This window comes from Rhinopithecus roxellana, chromosome 20 (genome assembly GCF_007565055.1).
Source record: "Rhinopithecus roxellana isolate Shanxi Qingling chromosome 20, ASM756505v1, whole genome shotgun sequence".
NCBI lineage: Eukaryota > Metazoa > Chordata > Mammalia > Primates > Cercopithecidae > Rhinopithecus > Rhinopithecus roxellana.
In genome coordinates, this window is record NC_044568.1 from 47,614,465 (window position 1) to 47,635,536 (window position 21,072).

General features: G+C 40.7%; 1 protein-coding gene across 1 annotated transcript in view; it reads left to right on the plus strand.

The window, feature by feature from the left end:
• Positions 1-20,949, plus strand: part of LOC104682087 (cytochrome b-c1 complex subunit 2, mitochondrial) — a 37,253-nt gene extending 16,304 nt beyond the window's left edge. Inside the window, exons 9-14 of the mRNA XM_010388592.1 lie at positions 2,607-2,702; positions 3,005-3,204; positions 4,963-5,043; positions 7,234-7,310; positions 11,655-11,808; positions 20,405-20,949. Of these exons, the coding sequence (XP_010386894.1) occupies positions 2,607-2,702; positions 3,005-3,204; positions 4,963-5,043; positions 7,234-7,310; positions 11,655-11,808; positions 20,405-20,488 (692 nt within the window). The 3' untranslated portion in view covers positions 20,489-20,949. The remainder of the gene's footprint in view (positions 1-2,606; positions 2,703-3,004; positions 3,205-4,962; positions 5,044-7,233; positions 7,311-11,654; positions 11,809-20,404) is intronic.
• The last annotated feature ends 123 nt before the right edge of the window (positions 20,950-21,072 follow it).

Consider the following 21,072-nt stretch of genomic DNA (forward strand, 5'->3'; position numbering starts at 1 on the left):
ATTTCTCAAAGCAAAGAGCTTTTACAGACTGTTTTTTAAAAGGAAGTACAGCTTACTAGAAAAACAGGCAAAGGGCATGAGCAGACAGTTCATGGGAGAAATATGTTTGTATATGTGTAGCCAACTATCTTTGTTTTAAATGATCAGCCTCACTAATAATTAAGAAAATTTCAATCTGTGATATTGGCAAAATTAAAAGATAAATTAAAATTAAAATTAAAATTAAAAATTAAAAGACACTGCCCAGAGTTAACCAGAGTATGGAGAAATAGGCGCTCTCACAAATTGTTAGTAGGAATATAAACTAGTACATTTTGGGAGATCTTTTTGAATATATCTGTTAAAATTCTAGGCTGGGCATGGTGGCTCACGCCTGTAATCCTAGCACTTTGGGAGACTGAGATGAGCGGATCACCTGAGGTCAGGAGTTCAAGACCAGCCTGGCTATCCTGGTGAAAACCCCGTCTCTACTAAAAATACAAAAATTAGTCGGGCATGGTGATTCAAGCCTGTAATCCCAGCTATCGGGGGGCTGAGGAGGAGAATTGCTTGAACCCGGGAGGCAGTAATTTCAGTGAGCCAAGATCATGCCACTGCATTCCAGCATGGGCGACAGAGCGAGACTCTGTCTCAAAAAAATAAAATTCTAAATGTTTATACTCGTGGACCCAGTGACTTTTAAGAATTTGTCTTACAGAAACATTAGGTCAAGTTTACAAAATAGTTGCATGAGAATACCATTTGTAATATTTTTTGTTTTGTTTTGCAAATAACAGCTTAAGATATTATTTACATGCCATAAAATTCACCCTGTTGCAGTGTATAGTTCTGTGGTTTTTAATAAATTAGCTATTACCACTACCTAATTCCAGGGTGTGTTTATCATCCCCCCCAAAAGCCCCATACCCATTAGTAGTCATTCCCCATTCTCATCTTCCCCCTGCCTGTGGCATCCACTAATCTACTTTTTTTTTTTTTAAGACATGGAGGTCTCATTCTTTTGCCCAAGCTGGAGCACAGTGGCACAATCATAGCTCACTTGAATTCCTAGGCCCAGGTGATCCTCCGACCTCAGCCTCCTAAGTAGCAATAATCTATTTTGTCTCTATAGATTTGACTATTCTGGACATTTCATATAAATGGAATCATACAGTATGTGGCCTTTTGTAACTGGCTTTTCTTACTTAGTATAACATTTTCAAGGTCCATCCATATTGGAGCATGTGTCAATGTCTCATTCCCTTTTATGGCTCAAGAATACTCCATTACCACATTTTGTTTCTTCATTCATTGGCATTTGGGTTGTTTCCACCTTTTGGCTGTCGTAAATATAAACATTCATGTGAACATTTTTCTTAGGACACCTGTTTTTAGTTCTTTTGGTTATGTCTAAGAATAGAATTGCCAGGACATATGGTAACTCTGTTTAACCATTTGGGGAACCGCCAGACTGTTTTCCAAAGTAGCTGCACCATTGTACATTCCCACCAGTAATGCACAAAGGTGTCAATTTCCCCACATCCTTACCAACACTTACTGTCTGTCTTTCTGACTATGACCATCCTACTGGGTGGGAAGTGGTTGTTGTGGTTTTGGTTTGTATTTCCCTAATGACAAATGACATTGAACATATTTTCATGTGCTTTTTTTGTCCATTTGTATAACTTATTTGTTTTTTGGTTTTTTGAGACAGAGGCTTTCTCTGTTGCCCAGGCTGGAGTGCAATGGTGCAATCTTAGCTCACTGCCACCTCCACTTCCCAGGTTCAAGCAATTCTCTGGCCTCAGCCTCCCAAGTACCTGGGATTACAGGTGCACGCCACCATTCCTGGCTAAGTTTTGTAATTTTAGTAGAGATGGGGTTTCACCATGTTGGCTGGGCTGGTCTCGAACTCCTGAGCTCAGGTGATCCACCTGCCTTGGCTTCCCAAACTGTTGGGATTACAGGTGTGAGCCCCCGTGCCCAGTCGACTTTGGAGAAATGTCTGTCAGTCTTGCGTATTTTTTAATTGGGTTTTTTCTTAATTGTTGAGTTGTAAAGGTTCTTTATATATTTTGGATACTCAAGCTGTTAGCAGATATATTATCTGCAAATATTTTCCTGCATTTCATGGCTCCTCTTTTTACTTTCTTGATATAGTGTTCTTTGATTGACAATGCAGTGTTGTTTTAAGAGCCAACTATTAGAAACATGCTAACGTCCCTCAGGAGGGGACTGATCAAATAAATGGTGGTACAGCCATAGAAAGGGATTCTTTATAACCATTAAATATTTGATATAGACTAAACACTTAGAAATTTTTAAATTATGAAAGATCAGTTAGAAACAATATCAGTAGAATGATACCATTTTAGAAATAAATTGAGGATAATATTAACTACACAAAAAAATTCTAGATGAATAGAAATACTAAGTATATAGTAAATAGTTTAGTAATAGTAAACTATAGTAAACTGGGTATCTCTGGGAGAGTGGCATTATGGCAAGAAGACTTACTTATTTCTGTAATGTTCGGATTTTACAATCATATTTTTAAAACAAAAAATATTTTACGATTGTGTTTTAATAATTCTGGTTCTAGCTTTGTTTTTACTTTTGTTGAACAGGTGTGAGTCATCCTGTTCTAAAGCAAGTTGCTGAACAGTTTCTCAACATGAGGGGTGGGTTTGGTTTATCTGGTGTGAAGGCCAAATACCGTGGAGGTAAGCATTTCATTCTATTAGGGTTAATTTGTCAGAAGGGCGTTTCCCCACTAGAATAGCATGTCGAGGTGGAATAGGCCTGAATATTTACTATTCAACAGTCTCGGCATAGAATCGGATGACTTGGATGTTGTATTTTAAGCATATGTTTTGTGTGTGTTTGGGGACAGGATGGTATGGGGAAAGCACGGAGCCACAGAAAAGACTCGTGGGTCAATACTGTGTTGTAGGAAATAGTGAAGAATGAAACCAATGGTGAACAAGCCATTTTCTTCTTCCCTCTATCCTTAACCTGGCCCCAGGTGAAATCCGAGAACAGAATGGAGACAGTCTTGTCCATGCTGCTCTTGTAGCAGAAAGTGCTGTCGCGGGAAGTGCAGAGGCAAATGCATTTAGTGTTCTTCAGCATGTCCTCGGTGCTGGGCCACATGTCAAGAGGGGCAGCAACACCACCAGCCATCTGCACCAGGCTGTTGCCAAAGCGACTCAGCAGCCATTTGATGTGAGTCTGAACAGTTGGTATCTCTCCTTTTGCTTTCAAAGGCTCAGTATTTAAGATGTAATTCTGATAATCTACTCTTGAAAAGTAAGACAAACACACAGAAAATCTTTGTACAATTGAAGAGATAGCCAGGCTTGATTTTAGTATATTTGAGGGTCTATCAAAAACTCACTGGCTTTTCTACTTTGTCTATTACTTGTCATTAGTCATATAGAAAAAGGAATTTAATGCTTAGAAATAAAGGGAATCCACATATCCGTTCCCTTTAGAATGAAGTGGTAGATATTAAACTTTCCCCTGGATTCTAACTAGTCTTTTTTTCTAGATTTTCTTTTGTCCCCTTCTGTTCTTGTGGCTACTTCCTGAATCTCACTATTCTTTGTTTTCCAACCAAGTGGACAAGATGAACACCAAGAAATTGTTTACAGACTCACTCTTCCAGCTTGAGATTAAATTTAAAAAGAAAAATGAGAGGCTGGGCACAGTGGCTCACGACTAAAATCCCAGCACTTTGAGAGGCTGAGGTGGGCGGATCACTTGAGGTCAGGAGTTCGAGACCAGCCTGGCCAACATGGTGAAATCCCCATCTCTCCTAATCCAATAAAGTAATTTAATAGAAATTCCTAGTTCAGAACTTGGCCAGAAATTTGGAGTATAAATAGGATGGCCTCAGAATTACAATTAAAGAAATTGAAGTCCAAGCCAGCTGCGGTGGGTCACGCCTATAATCCCAGCACTTTGGGGGGCCAAGACAGGCGGATCACGAGGTCAGGAGATCGAGACCATCCTGGCTAACACAGTGAAACCCCGTCTCTACTAAAAATACAAAAATTAGCTGGGCATGGTGGCGCACACCTGTAGTCCCAGTTACTTGGGAAGCTGAGGCAGAAGAATCACTTGAACCCAGGAGGCGGAGGTTTCAGTGAGCCAAGATCGTGCCACTGCACTCCAGCCTGGGCGACAGAGCGAGACTCTGTCTCAAAAAATAGAAAAAAAAAAGAAATTGAAGTCCATTCTTATGCTTTACATGGACTGAGCCAATGGTTCTCCAAGTTTAATGTACATAAGAATCACCTGGAACACTTGTTAAAAATCTGGGCTCCCATGCTACATCCACAGGGACCTGAGTCAGTAAGTCCATTTCAGGAAGCTGAAAGTTTGTATTTTTAATAAGAACTCAGGTAATTTTTACATAAATGGTCCACATAATCACTGTAAATCGGGTTCACCCTAGAGAGCTAAAAGCTCTGCTCAAACTAGATAGCAATATCCCTGTTATTCAGAGGCTAAACTCTTGATACCTTGGACATCTGGATAATGACCACTAAGCAGAAATTTTTCTCTTAACTTTTTGACTTGAGTGTATAAGAGAAATAAAAGTAAATTGGTGAAAAAGTCCCTACCAGCAGCAGAGAGAAGAAACCAGGTCTGCCTAATGCCAAAGCCCATCTGTATTATAATAATAATATTTGTGGATTAGTGTTTGCATTAACCTTTAATCATCTAAAGAGGGTTAGAAAATACCCAGCATAAGGGAAAGGGAGCAGTCATTTTAGAAATATTTAAATGAAGAAACAAAGCCGTGATAGTTCTGAAAGATACAGAATACTTTAGTTCTTGATAGAACTGATTAAGTAAAATATTAATCTATTTTGTTTATACTGTGAAGGTCCAAGTTTTTTCTAAGCAAACTTAAAAGAAATCGTGCCCTGTTTTACCTGGCAGAATATCATGCAGTAAAGTCTCATTATCTTTCAGGTTTCCGCATTTAATGCCAGTTACTCAGATTCTGGACTCTTCGGGATTTATACTATCTCCCAGGCCACAGCTGCTGGAGATGTAAGTTGCATACTCACCAAACTTCTTTCATTAACAAGTTATTTTCCCCCTCGGCCATGAACATGTTTTCAGTTAAAATATGGAGTGTTTGAATGCAGTGCAATGACTTATCAGAGCTCTGTATAGTATGATATCATTGAAGCATTATCTGCTATAGGGAAATTTACACATGTATACTAATGCTTCCAGGAAAGAGGAGAGAATTGCCTACTTGAAATTTTGGTTCTGGTTGGACAAGTTACATTGAGTTGGCTCTGAAACATCTAAATTGAAGAACCCAGGAGAGGGGAAGGCCAAGATGTTTATTTGCAAGTCTTCAGTATAGAGATTGTGTAGAAATCAGGGATATGTATGAATGATTGTAGGAAAAGAAAACTAAAGCTCAGTTTCTGGGAAAGAACACCATTTAAGGAGCAAGTGGCTAAGAAAAATGGCCCAGGTAAACAGAAAGAAAAAGAGAAGCTGTTATATTTGAAGGCTAGGAAAGAGAGAATGTTTGACACCATTTTGACCCACAGTGAAATAACATTCATTACCACTGAGAAGTCTGGTAGTTTCAGCAAACTGGGACATCATGGGTGATTTTAACAGTTTTGACTAGAGTAGTGGAAACTGGCTAAAATGTGTAGTGATTAAGGAATGAATGACAAGTAAGAAATGAGAGGTTGGTGTGGGCTAGTGGAGCTTAGACATTCAAGGAGCAGGCTGTTTTAGGAGAGTTTACACAGAGATTAAGTTGAAAGAGACATTCAGACTGAACAAAAAGATCGGAGCAGTTATCGGAGACAGAAAATTATAAATGGCTTAAGTCTGAGAAAGGAATACGTGGGATCCAGCACACAAGTGGACTGTTTAGCCTCACAGACAGGCTAATATTGGAAGATACTGGGAATATGGGGAAGTAACGCCTCAGTGAGACAGGAGGCTAAGTCATGTTTTGACAGAGAAGGGAGGAAAGTTTAAAGAAAGGGAAGTTTGGGACAAATAGTGAGGTACACAAAAAGTGGGTATTCGCTGTAGTATAGGTGTATCCTTGAAATCAGCGACCACAAATTCATAGTACAGTCAGTCAGCACTGTCATGTAATTTTTCCTCCGTTGCGTTCACAAGCGTAATGGAGAAATGGAGGAGGTAGGTGTTAGGGTTAATCCCAGGTTGGAATCCTGCAAAGTGGGCAGGTCAGAAGTATGAGGATATAGCAAGGGAGTTGGGAGCATTGGAGCATTGGCAAGAGTGATTAAAAGGATGATTCAGGGATCTAGGCTCAATAGAGAAGTGAAGCCAGAGGGGGCCTGATAAATTGAAAGACTGGACAAGTCAAGGAACTAGAGATCTTGATAAAGTGGAAGAATAAGGATAGTGAAATTAAAGACTGAGATCGGGGTCTTAGAATTGAGGACTTCAGAGGTATGCAAATCTAGGCTATGATCAGGTCTGGGGTGTGGCTATGAAAATGGGCAGCAAAAATGAAGGGGAAACAGAGGTCCTAGAATTTAGGTGATCAGAGGGAAAAATAAGTAGCAGACTCAGCCAGCATTGGGATGGAGAAAATCATGGCCAGATTTATTTACTTATTCAACAAATATTTACCAAGTACCCACATCCCTGGAACTTTATTCTTTCTTTCTCTTTTTAAATACCATACAAGGATTCAGATTCCTTCTTGACTCTGGCTTAGTAAGTATGGACAAGCCTTACAAATTGGCTGTGTATGGATTACTACTCTCTTCTTAGTGAATAGTAAGAGATAGCGGTATTAATGGCATGACACTGCAAGAGTCTGGAGAAGTTTTAAAGGTGCTTATTCTTTATGGGTGATTAGAAATCCATGTGTTTGGCCGGGTGTGGTGGCTCACACCTATAATCCCAACACTTTGGGAGGTTGAGGTGAGAGGATCACTTGAGCCCACACATCTCTAAAAACTAAAAAATTAGCCAGGCCTGGTAGCATGCACCTGTAGTCCTAGCTTCTTGGGAGGCTGGGGCAGAAGGATTGTGTACAAACAGCTGCTTTATGAACATAGGAAGAATAAGGAACCCATAGTGATGACAGCATTCCACATGGACACTGTACTGTTTGTCTGGAACTAACCTTCCATCTGTGTCTTTGCCTCAGTAAAGAAGCGTGTCAGTGCTGCAGGAGACCCTGGTACTGACCACAGATGACCAACTTTTACTTATCTGTCCTAGGTAATCAAGGCTGCGTATAATCAAGTCAAAACAATAGCTCAAGGAAACCTTTCCAACACAGATGTCCAAGCTGCCAAGTAAGTCTCCGTGTTAACTGTGTTTTATGTTTTTGTTATTTGAAAGTTGTCTTCTTTTCATATTGTGACAATATTACAATATATGCTCATAAGGACTGAGAAGCACAAAAAGCATAAAAAGGGAAACATCCCCATATCCTACCACCTAAAGATATAATTGTTAACATTTTGACCAGTCACAGTGGCTCATGCCTATAATGCCAGCACTTTGGGAGGCCAAGGCAGGTGGTTCATTTGAGACCAGGAGTTTGAGACCAGTCTGGGCAACATAGCAAGACCTTGTCTCCACAAAAATTAGAGAATAATTGTTAACATTTTTCTTAGTTTATTGATCACACATTTTTAAACATAATTGTTAATATTGTATATATAGATGCTGCTTGACTTACACTGGGGTTACATCCTGAGAAATCCATAAATCAAAAACGCATTTAATACCCTGATAAACCAGTCATATAGCCAAACAATCATAAGTTAAACCATCGTAAGTTAGGACCATCTGTATACTTTTTTATCCTATTTAAATAGCATTCTTATTCTAGAAGTTTGAAAATTACAAATAAAAGACAAAAATAATCTGATTCCCTACCAATGATTCTATATTTTCATTGATTCAAATTACTAAAAATTTAAACAATATTCATTGGTGTGTCAAAATACACTTGTGCGTTCTCTGCAGTTATAAAGATATCTTTGGGCTTAAAATATTTTTGTATTTCATATTACTTTCTTGGTGTAGATTCCCAACTGAGTTAAAGAGTTATAAACATAACGAAAGGCTCCATGTTAGAGTGCGTGTATGTGTGTATATTTAAATAATACATTTGCCCAGGCGCAGTTGCTCATACCTGTAATCCCAGGACTTTGGGAGGCTAGGGCAGGAGGATCGCTTGAGGCCAGGAGTTCAGCCAGTCTGGGTAATGTGGCAAGACCCTGTCTTTACAAAAAGATATTTAAAACTAGCCAGGTGTGTTGGTGTGTGCCTGTAGCCCCAGCTACTCAGGAGGCTGAGGAAGGAGGATTGCTTGAGCCCAGGAGTTTGAGGTTGCAGTGAACTAAGATCATGCCATTGCACTCCAGCCTGGGCAACAGAGCAAGACCTTGTCTCTTAAAAAAAAAAAAAAAGGGGGGGGTATATATTTCTAAGTCACAAATCTAAAGAGATTGTACCAGTTTCTAATCACACCACCAGTATGTAAGAGTACCTATTCTACAATAGTTTCTTTCTTCATTACTGATTTATACCCAAAACAGATCTGATTTTGTTTTGTTTTATAAGAAAGACTAAAATATTTGTCTGCTTTTTGGCAATTTTTAAATCCCCACTGTCCAGATTGAAGGTGTTAACAACACTCCTAATTCATTAGTAGTTCGAGGGTTTCTCTAAAAGAAAGACTTGGGACAAAGTTGGAAATCAATCTGCATTTTCATATAGCAGTTTAAGACATTTAAGTTTGACTCCATCTACTTAGGACAATTCAAAATGTGAATTTTGCAACTCCAGTGGTTGTTATGATCATTTAGTATTGCCCACAGGGGAAGTATGACAGGGTGAATTACAACCCAGGATGGAACAACTTTTTAGTCATTTCTGTTCCCATTAGTATTGTTAAGTTTTGTTATGCTGAGCACACTACAAAATTGCATCTCTTGTATAAGTACAACACAATTTATTAAATATTGTATATATAAAACCAAGAATCAATAGGATGCAGGGCTGTTTGATTGTACCAAAAACAAAACATGATGAGAATACATTGAAACACTGGATTTACTTAAGAAAAACCTAAGTTTTTCAAATCTAATTTATTTAAGAGAAGGTATTTTCTTAATAAGTGTAACAGTTCTTATAAGGTATGGTGATATGTAGGAAGTAGAATTTTGATTATTAATGTCAAGTTATGTTTTCTGCCATTTTGATGGAGTTGATACTTTTTCTTGTAAGGTTCTTAGTCTTCCTATAGTGAAAGAGAGAAAGTGAGGTGTCATTGCTGAAGGTACACACTAATAACCTCTTGGTAGTTTATTGCAGGTAAAATCATTTTTTAATTAAGCTGACAGAGTGGTAAAATTGTAGCATTAAATTGTAATTATGTTTAAATGGAAGTCTTGCTATAGCATGTTAAAGGATGATACTTTGAGGTTTAAATATCAACTGACTTATCAAACACCATGTCTATAAGTAATAAGTTTCTGGGAGAATTGTAAATTGGATTTTGTTTTATTTTAAGTGTCTGCTTTTGTGCCCATATTTAAGCTGCTGTTGCTTATAAGACCTGTACTGCCCTTCCCCACCTACCTTTTTAATCATACCTTGTGCTCACTGAGACAAATCTCAGCAAGAGGCAGGAGTTGCTTCACTAATCAAAACCTCACGTTAAAATAGTTTTACCTAGATCCAAGTTCTAGTCCAAAATCAGAAAGCAATCTCTGGTGTTTATTCAGTATAGTTTTGTACTGACAGCTTTCCAAATAGTAATGTATACAGTACAGTACTTGGTGAACTGAAGAAATAGAATGGAGGCCATTAGCACTGTAAGTTGTTAGTTTGCCTGTTTACCAAAAACACGTTGAAGAGTTTTGGGGCGAATACCTTAAAATTGCCCTGTTTCACTGCATAAGAGGAACTGGCTTGACTCTACTTCACCCTTGGTGGAAACTAACAGGCTCTAAAAGAGGCAGCAACAGCTGAAGTGGATACCGCAGAAATAGCAGAAGCTCTTTCAGACACCCCTGAAACCTGCCAAAACTCACAGGTAATACAAGTGAAATGGTAGCATAAGAAGAAAATAAACATGAGAATCTTCAAACTGTAAGCATCGAAAGGTATCCTCCATCCAAGAAGAGAACCCAGTTCATACAAGGAAAAGGCAAAAGGAAAAGATCAAGACTGTGACCTTTATGACACTGTGACCCCAGCCGTGGGCCAGGTGGAGTTGTCTGTGGTGACACCCCGGTTTGACAGAAGGGTCTTCAAGATCCCTGGTCTGCACACTCTAGCAGCCAGAAGGTAGGTTGATAATACACACTGTCCCCAGCTTGCCATGGATCACCTTACAATTTTTCAACCTGGCTACAGAGCAATACCATCGCAATTTCAGCTTCCAGTCATGGGTCACATAACAATGGGGATACGTTACGAGAAATGTGGTGTTAGGTGGTTTCATCACTGTGTGAACCTCATGGTGTACTTACACAAATGTAGATGGTATAGCCTACTACACACTTAGGTCTGTGTTATAGTCTGTTGCTCCTAGGCTACAAACCTGTACAGCATGCACTATATACTGAATACTGTAGGCAGTTATAACACAATGGTAAGTATTTGTGCATCTAAACATAGGAAAGGTACAGTAAAAATAAAGCACAAAAGATTAAAAAAAAATATGCCATTATAGGACATTTACCATGAATGGAGCTGGCAGGACCGAAAACTCCTGCTTTCAAGTGAGTCAGTGAGTGAGTGGTGAGTAAATGGGAAGGCCTAGGACATTACTGTGCACTGCTGTAGATGCTAAACACTGTAAACATAGGCTACGTGAAATTTATTTTTTTAAAATTGCACTACAGCATTATGTTGTCACTAAGTAATAGGAATCTTTCAGCTCCCTAATAATCTTATGGGACCCAATTATATATGTGGTCCATCATTGACCAAAAACGTCATTATGTAGTATATGACTATACCTTGAATTTTGATCTTTTCCTAGGCTAGTGATATGCAGTACATGAGATAATCAATACTTTCTTATAAAATGGGCTTATGTTAGATGACTTTTGCCCAACCGCAGGCTATTGTAAGTGTTCTGAGCACATATGAGGTAGGCTGGGCCAAGCTATGATGTTGGATACGTTAGGTGTATTAAATGCACTTTTGACTGCCATCTCAGTGGATGGCAACCCTCTCACTGACAGCAGAGAGATCTTCCTCACTGTGCCAGTAGGCAGGAAAAAGAGCATGCTGCGACTGGCCAGTGACGTGTAGAGGATCCAGATTGCACAACCGGATCCAGAGGCCTTGGGAAGCATTAGGGAGCTCTCCAGCTGTCTCACTCAAATCTGTAGCAGCATATGGACCCACAAATGGAGGCCAAAGTGGGCCCTCAATTGGACACTTTGGCAACCCTGACGAGACTTCTTCCCTTCAGACTTACTGTTTTAGTGTCATGTTCCAGAGAAGGGAGCGCCGTTCTTCTTGGGGAATTCAGGAAGAGGGAGACACGCCGTTACTATATCGATTCAATAAAGCTTTGATGTTCGCAGCCCCTTGCTACCATCCAAAAAAAAAAAAAATTGCCTTGCTCTGTAGCTCTGTAAAACTGACTTCTGCCTTTTATTGGACAGGAACAAGCTGAAAGCTGGATACCTAATGTCAGTGGAGTCTTCTGAGCGTTTCCTGGAAGAAGTTGGGTCCCAGGCTCTAGTGGCTGGTTCTTTCGTGCCACCATCCACAGTCCTTCAGCAGATTGATTCAGTGGCTAATGCTGATATCATCAATGTAAGTAAATGAAAACGTACGATTTAACAACGTAGAACTTAATGATCCAATTTCAGAAGGATGCATAAGCGTCCTCGGGCGGTATATGCTATTCTCATGTTTGGTGCCCATCTACTTAATATGGAGGCGGGAGGGCCCATTCCCATAAGATCTGCAACAAGCTTCCTTGTCAGCTCGAGTGTATGTATCTTCCTCCTTCAAATAAACTACCATTAGGTTAAACTCTGCTGTCAGTGAGAGCGCTGCTGTCCACTGAGATGGCAGTCAGAAGTGCATTTAATACACCTGATGTATCAAACATCAGGTTAAACTAATGGTAGTTTATAATACGGGCTTATGTTAGATGACTAGAGGTAAAGAAGAGTCAAGTATTGGCAGTTTCATGTCATCCAACCTAAATGTGAAGTTTGCTATTTTTCCTCTTCAAGTATTTCACCATCCAGCATCTTAAGATTTTCTTTACTCTTCTAAGCCTAAGACATTCTTCCGTTCTTGCTAATTTTTTTTTTCACATATGTTATTGTTCCCTACAAGATTGAGCTGTTTTAAGGGCAAGGACTATGTCATGTACTTCTTTGTGTTCCCTACTGTGCCTAACAAGCACATGACCTACAGAATTAATCCAAAGTAAGTGGGTTTTCCCCATTTTCTACATTAAACTTACCAACTCGCCTTCCGTTGTACATGTCTCAGCCATCTTCTCACCAACAGGTCTACTTTGTATAGGGACAGTGGGGGTAAGAAAAAAAAATAAAAAACCAAGCTGGGTGTAGTGGCTCATGCCTGTAATCCCAGCACTTTAGAAGGCTGAGGTGGGCAGATTGCTTGAGCCCAGGAGTTCAACACCAGACTGGGCAATGTAGCAAAACCCCATCTCTACAAAAAAGTACAAAAATTAGCTAGGCTTGGTGGCATGTGCCTGTAGTCCCAGCTACTCAGGAGACTGAGGTCGGAAGGTGGCTTGCGCCTGGAACGCAGAGGTTACAGTGAGCCAAGATCATGCCGCTGTACTCCAGGCTGGGCAACAGAGTGAGACCCTGTCTCAAATAAAAAAAGAGACAAGGCTATTTTAAGAAAGTAACCCTGACTTGATTTCACTTGGCCCCTAATCATCATCATTTCATACTCTTTTTTTTTTCTTTTTTTGAGACGGAGTCTCTCTCTGTTGTCCAGGCTGGAGGGAGTGCAGTGGCGCTATCTCAGCTCACTGCAACCTCCGCCTCCCGGGTTCACGCCATGTTCCTGCCTCAAGCCTCCCGAGTAGCTGGGACTACAGGTGCCTGCCACCACGCCCAGCTAATCTTTTGTATTTTTAGTAGAGATGGGATTTCACCGTGTTAGCCAGGATGTTCTCGATCTCCTGACCTCGTGATCCGCCTGCCTTGGCCGCCCAAAATGCTGGGATTACAGGTGTGAGCCACGGCCCCGGCTCATTTCGTACTCTTCTGAATGACTGTCCTCATCTTATATCCCATCATTATGTGCATCCCAACCCAACTGCTTCCACCACCACCTCTCCTTCATAGTGATAAGATAAGCTGGCCTGAGAATATGGGGGCTGCTGCTCCACCTACACCTGACTCATGACACTACACTTAACCAGTCTTTGAACTTGGAAGTAGTGGCATAAAGAATCCTCTAGGGTATAAAGTTTTACTTTTAAGTTAACAATCATTGTATTTTTGTTGACCCAGACTATTTGCCATTGTAATACAGAAACAGGAAAGTGTATCCCTGCCTGAAGCCACACTACTGTATTTGAGAGTATCAGTGATGTTTTCCTTATCTCTCTTTTTTTTTTTTATTTTTTTATTTTTTTATTTTTTATTATTTTTTATTTTTTATTATACTTTAAGTTCTAGGGTACATGTGCATAACGTGCAGGTTTGTTACATATGTATACTTATGCCATGTTGGTGTGCTGCACCCATCAACTCGTCAGCACCCATCAATTCATCATTTATATCATGTATAACTCCCCAATGCAATCCCTCCCTCCTCCCCCCTCCCCCCTCCCCATGATAGGCCCCAGTGTGTGATGTTCCCCTTCCCGAGTCCAAGTGATCTCATTGTTCAGTTCCCACCTATGAGTGAGAACATGCGGTGTTTGGTTTTCTCTTCTTGTGATAGTTTGCTGAGAATGATGGTTTCCAGCTGCATCCATGTCCCTACAAAGGACGCAAACTCATCCTTTTTTATGGCTGCATAGTATTCCATGGTGTATATGTGCCACATTTTCTTAATCCAGTCTGTCACAGATGGACATTTGGGTTGATTCCAAGTCTTTGCTATTGTGAATAGTGCCGCAATAAACATACGTGTACATGTGTCTTTGTAGTAGAATAATTTATAATCCTTTGGGTATATACCCAGTAGTGGGATGGCTGGGTCATATGGTACATCTAGTTCTAGATCCTTGAGGAATTGCCATACTGTTTTCCATAATGGTTGAACTAGCTTACAATCCCACCAACAGTGTAAAAGTGTTCCTATTTCTCCACATCCTCTCCAACACCTGTTGTTTCCTGACTTCTTAATGATGGTCATTCTAACTGGTGTGAGATGGTATCTCATTGTGGTTTTGATTTGCATTTCTCTGATGGCGAGTGATGATGAGCATTTTTTCATGTGTCTGTTGGCTGTATGAATATCTTCTTTTGAGAAATGTCTGTTCATATCCTTTCCCCACTTTTTGATGGGGTTGTTTGTTTTTTTCTCGTATATTTGTTTGAGTTCTTTGTAGATTCTGGATATTAGCCCTTTGTCAGATGAGTAGGTTGCAAAAATTTTCTCCCATTCTGTAGGTTGCCTGTTCACTCTGATGGTAGTTTCTTTTGCTGTGCAAAAGCTCTTTAGTTTAATTAGATCCCATTTGTCAATTTTGGCTTTTGCTGCCGTTGCTTTTGGTGTTTTAGACATGAAGTCCTTGCCCATGCCTATGTCCTGAATGGTACTACCTAGATTTTCTTCTAGGGTTTTTATGGTATTAGGTCTAACATTTAAGTCTCTAATCCATCTTGAATTAATCTTCGTATAAGGGGTAAGGAAAGGATCCAGTTTCAGCTTTCTACTTATGGCTAGCCAATTTTCCCAGCACCATTTATTAAATAGGGAATCCTTTCCCCATTTCTTGTTTCTCTCAGGTTTGTCAAAGATCAGATGGCTGTAGATGTGCGGTATTATTTCTGAGGACTCTGTTCTGTTCCATTGGTCTATATCTCTGTTTTGGTACCAGTACCATGCTGTTTTGGTTACTGTAGCCTTGTAGTATAGTTTGAAGTCAGGTAGCGTGACGCCTCCAGCTTTGTCCTTTTGACTTAGGATTGTCTTGGCAATGCGGGCTCTTTTTTGGTTCCATATGAACTTTAAAGCAGTTTTTTCCAATTCTGTGAAGAAACTCATTGGTAGCTTGATGGGGATGGCATTGAATCTATAAATAACCTTGGGGAGTATGGCCATTTTCACGATATTGATTCTTCCTATCCATGAGCATGGTATGTTCTTCCATTTGTTTGTGTCCTCTTTTATTTCACTGAGCAGTGGTTTGTAGTTCTCCTTGAAGAGGTCCTTTACATCCCTTGTAAGCTGGATTCCTAGGTATTTGATTCTCTTTGAAGCAATTGTGAATGGAAGTTCATTCCTGATTTGGCTCTCTGCTTGTCTGTTACTGGTGTATAAGAATGCTTGTGATTTTTGCACATTAATTTTGTATCCTGAGACTTTGCTGAAGTTGCTTATCAGCTTAAGGAGATTTTGGGCTGAGACGATGGGGTTTTCTAAATATACAATCATGTCATCTGCAAACAGGGACAATTTGACTTCTTCTTTTCCTAACTGGATACCCTTGATTTCTTTCTCTTGCCTGATTGCCCTAGCCAGAACTTCCAACACTATGTTGAATAGGAGTGGTGAGAGAGGGCATCCCTGTCTTGTGCCAGTTTTCAAAGGGAATTTTTCCAGTTTTTGCCCATTCAGTATGATATTAGCTGTGGGTTTGTCATAAATAGCTCTTATTATTTTGAGGTACGTTCCATCAATACCGAATTTCTTGAGTGTTTTTAGCATGAAGGGCTGTTGAATTTTGTCAAAAGCCTTTTCTGCATCTATTGAGACAATCATGTGGTTCTTGTCTTTGGTTCTGTTTATATGCTGGATTACGTTTATTGATTTGCGAATGTTGAACCAGCCTTGCATCCCAGGGATGAAGCCCACTTGATCATGGTGGATAAGCTTTTTAATGTGCTGCTGAATCCGGTTTGCCAGTATTTTATTGAGAATTTTTGCATCAATGTTCATCAGGGATATTGGTCTAAAATTCTCTTTTTTTGTTGTGTCTCTGCCAGGCTTTGGTATCAGGATGATGTTGGCCTCATAAAATGAGTTAGGGAGGATTCCCTCTTTTTCTATTGATTGGAATAGTTTCAGAAGGAATGGTACCAGCTCCTCCTTGTACCTCTGGTAGAATTCAGCTGTGAATCCATCTGGTCCTGGACTTTTTTTGGTGGGTAGGCTATTAATTGTTGCCTCAATTTCAGAGCCTGCTATTGGTCTATTCAGGGATTCAACTTCTTCCTGGTTTAGCCTTGGGAGAGTGTAAGTGTCCAGGAAATTATCCATTTCTTCTAGATTTTCTAGTTGATTTGCGTAGAGGCGTTTATAGTATTCTCTGATGGTAGTTTGTATTTCTGTGGGGTCAGTGGTGATATCCCCTTTATCATTTTTTATTACATCTATTTGATTCCTCTCTCTTTTCTTCTTTATTAGCCTTGCTAGCGGTCTGTCAATTTTGTTGATCTTTTCAAAAAACCAACTCCTGGATTCATTGATTTTTTGGAGGGTTTTTTGTGTCTCTATCTCCTTCAGTTCGGCTCTGATCTTAGTTATTTCTTGCCTTCTGCTAGCTTTTGAATGTGTTTGCTCTTGCCTCTCTAGTTCTTTTAATTGTGATGTTAGAGTGTCAATTTTAGATCTTTCCTGCTTTCTCTTGTGGGCATTTAGTGCTATAAATTTCCCTCTACACACTGCTTTAAATGTGTCCCAGAGATTCTGGTATGTTGTATCTTTGTTCTCATTGGTTTCAGAGAACATCTTTATTTCCGCTTTCATTTCGTTATGTACCCAGTAGTCATTCAGGAGCAGGTTGTTCAGTTTCCATGTAGTTGAGTGGTTTTGATTGAGTTTCTTAGTCCTGAGTTCTAGTTTGATTGCACTGTGGTCTGAGAGACAGTTTGTTATAATTTCTGTTCTTTTACATTTGGTGAGGAGTGCTTTACTTCCAATTATGTGGTCAATTTTGGAATAAGTGCGATGTGGTGCTGAGAAGAATGTATATTCTGTTGATTTGGGGTGGAGAGTTCTATAGATGTCTATTAGGTCCGCTTGGTGCAGAGATGAGTTCAATTCCTGGATATCCTTGTTAACTTTCTGTCTCATTGATCTGTCTAATGTTGACAGTGGAGTGTTGAAGTCTCCCATTATTATTGTATGGGAGTCTAAGTCTCTTTGTAAGTCTCTAAGGACTTGCTTTATGAATCTGGGTGCTCCTGTATTGGGTGCATATATATTTAGGAGAGTTAGCTCTTCCTGTTGGATTGCTCCCTTTACCATTATGTAATGGCCTTCTTTGTCTCTTTTGATCTTTGATGGTTTAAAGTCTGTTTTATCAGAGACAAGGATTGCAACCCCTGCTTTTTTTTGTTCTCCATTTGCTTGGTAGATCTTCCTCCATCCCTTTATTTTGAGCCTATGTATGTCTCTACATGTGAGATGGGTCTCCTGAATACAGCAGACTGATGGGTCTTGACTCTTTATCCAGTTTGCCAGTCTGTGTCTTTTAATTGGAGCATTTAGTCCATTAACATTTAAGGTTAATATTGTTATGTGTGAACTTGATCCTGCCATTATGATATTAACTGGTTATTTTGCTCGTTAGTTGATGCAGTTTCTTCCTAGCCTCGATGGTCTTTACATTTTGGCATGTTTTTGCGATGGCTGGTACCGGTTGTTCCTTTCCATGTTTAGGGCTTCCTTCAGGGTCTCTTGTAAGGCAGGCCTGGTGGTGACAAAATCTCTAAGCATTTGCTTATCTGTAAAGGATTTTATTTCTCCTTCACTTATGAAACTTAATTTGGCTGGATATGAAATTCTGGGTTTAAAATTCTTTTCTTTAAGAACGTTGAATATTGGCCCCCACTCTCTTCTGGCTTGTAGAGTTTCTGCCGAGAGATCTGCTGTTAATCTGATGGGCTTCCCTTTGTGGGTAACCCGACCTTTCTCTCTGGCTGCCCTTAAGATTTTTTCCTTCATTTCAACTTTGGTGAATCTGGCAATTATGTGTCTTGGAGTTGCTCTTCTGGAGGAGTATCTTTGTGGCGTTCTCTGTATTTCCTGAATTTGAATGTTGTCCTGCCCTACTAGGTTGGGGAAGTTCTCCTGGATGATATCCTGAAGAGTGTTTTCCAACTTGGTTCCATTTTCCCCCTCACTTTCAGGCACCCCAATCAGACGTAGATTTGGTCTTTTTACGTAATCCCATACTTCTTGCAGGCTTTGCTCATTTCTTTTTCTTCTTTTTTCTTTTGGTTTCTCTTCTCGCTTCATTTCATTCATTTGATCTTCAATCGCTGATACTCTTTCTTCCAGTTGATCGAGTCGGTTACTGAAGCTTGTGCATTTGTCATGTATTTCTCGTGTCATGGTTTTCATCTCTGTCATTTCGTTTATGATCTTCTCTGCATTAATTAGTCTAGATGTCAATTCTTCCACTCTTTTTTCAAGATTTTTAGTTTCTTTGCGCTGGGTACGTAATTCCTCCTTTAGCTCTGATAAGTTTGATGGACTGAAGCCTTCTTCGCTCCTCTCGTCCAAGTCATTCTCTGACCAGCTTTGATCCGTTGCTGGCGATGGGCTGCGCTCCTTTGCAGGGGGAGATGCGCTCTTATTTTTTGAATTTCCAGCTTTTCTGCCCTGCTTCTTCCCCATCTTTGTGGTTTTATCTGTCTCTGGTCTTTGATGGTGGTGACGTACTGATGGGGTTTTGGTATAGGTGTCCTTCCTGTTTGATAGTTTTCCTTCTGACAGTCAGAAGGACTGTCTGTTGGTCTGTTGGAGATTGCTTGAGGTCCACTCCAGACCCTGTTTGCCTGGGTATCAGCAGCAGAGGTTGCCGAAGATAGAATATTGCTGAACAGCGAGTGTACCTGTCTGATTCTTCCTTTGGAAGTTTCCTCTCAGGGGTGTACTCCACCCTGTGAGGTGTGGGGTGTCAGACTGCCCCTAGTGGGGGATTTCTCCCAGCTAGGCTACTCAGGGGTCAGGGACACACCTGAGCAGGCAGACTGTCCCTTGTCAGATCTCAACCTCCGCGTTGGGAGATCCACGGCTCTCCCCAAAGCTGTCAGACAGAGTCGTTCGCGTCTGCACCGGCTCCCGCTACTTCCCCTGTTGGTCTTCAGCTGTGCGCTGTCCCCAGAGGTGGAGACTACAGAGACAGGCAGGCTTCCTTGAGCTGCTGTGAGCTCCACCCAGTTCCAGCTTCCCAGCGGCTTTGTTTACCTACTTAAGCCTCAGCAATGGCGGGCGCCCCTCCCCCAGCCTCGCTGCTGCCTTGCGAATAGATCGCGGCAGACTGCTGTGTTAGCAGTGAGGGAGGCTCCGTGGGCGTGGGACCCTCCCGGCCAGGCGTGGGATATATTCTCCTGGTGTGCCTGTATGCTTACAGCGCAGTATTGGGGTGGGAGTTACCCGATTTTCCAGGTGTTGTGTGTCTCAGTTCCCCTGGCTAGGAAAACGGATCCCCTTTCCCCTTGCGCTTCCAGGTGAGGCGATGCCTCGCCCTGCTTCAGCTCTCGCTGGTCAGGCTGCAGCAGCTGACCAGCACCGATTGTCCGGCACTCCCTAGTGAGATGACCCCAGTACCTCAGTTGAAAATGCAGAAATCACCGGTCTTCTGTGTCGCTCGCGCTGGGAGTTGGAGACTGGAGCTGTTCCTATTCGGCCATCTTGCTCCGCCCCCCTTATCTCTCTTTTAACAGCTACCCTCTTACCGGAGCATTGCTCTTGCTTGGTTCATTACACATACAATGGAACATTCAGAGGGGCAGCTGAGCTTTTCCCACACTGTCACAAATTAAAGCACCAGCCATCTCCTAGTTAATTTTCACAACAGCTATTACAGTAATTGCTGGCTTAGAATGTCCTATCCAAGGCCGGGTTGGTGGTTCATGCCTGTAATCCCAGCACTTTGGAAGGTCGAGGTGGGTGGATCACTTGAGGCTAGGAGTTCGAGACCAGCCTGCCCAACATGGTGAAATCCAGTCTCTACTAAAAATACAAAAATTAGCTGGGCATGGTGCTGCATGCCTGTAATCCCAGCTCCTTGGGAGGCTGAGGCAGAGAATTGCTTGAACCTGGGAGGCGGAGGCTGCAGTGAGCCAAGATCACACCACTGCACTCCATGCTGGGTGACAGAGCAAGATTCCATCTCAAAAAAAAAAAGAATGTCCTATCCATAAATTCTTAAAATGACAAAATAAGTTCACCTGCTTGATGACATATATTTTTATTTTTGTTAACTTTGTCTTTTGTTTCTTTAAAGGCTGCAAAGAAGTTTGTTTCTGGCCAGAAGTCGATGGCAGCAAGTGGAAATTTGGGACATACACCTTTTGTTGATGAGCTGTAATACTGACGCACACATTACAGGAGAGAGCTGAACATTCTCTCAGCCCAGAGCAGCAAACACATGAAAGTCAGAAATCTCTAATAAAACATTTGTCTTTTTTCCAGTGAGGTAAAATAAGGCATAAATGCAGGTAATTATTCTCAGCTGACCTAAAGTCAATAAAACATTCTGCTTAGGTGTTTTTCTTACGTTTTTCTCAATGAGTTAACAAGTATTTATTATGTGCTGATTGATATTTTTGTTTTAGATGCTTTAAAGGAGACAGGAATATAATTATTGAGTATAGAAGCATTAGAAACTGTTAAAATTAAGGCTACGTGGCTATCAGTATAAATAGTGCCAGGTTACTATCGGTGGCTTTTCAGATGAAAGCAAATTCAAAATTTGTCATTTTGGGTATCAACAGCTAAATGGTCTGGTTTTTACCCCTGTTTTGCCTTTTTTGCAATAAAATTATTTCCGAAAAACATGAATGTCCTATCGATCATATCCTATATTCCCATTAATTCATTTTTTGTGTCTGATTTATCTTCACTGACAGAGTATTGTTTTTCGCTCATCTGCTGTCTCTCCCTTATCTGTTA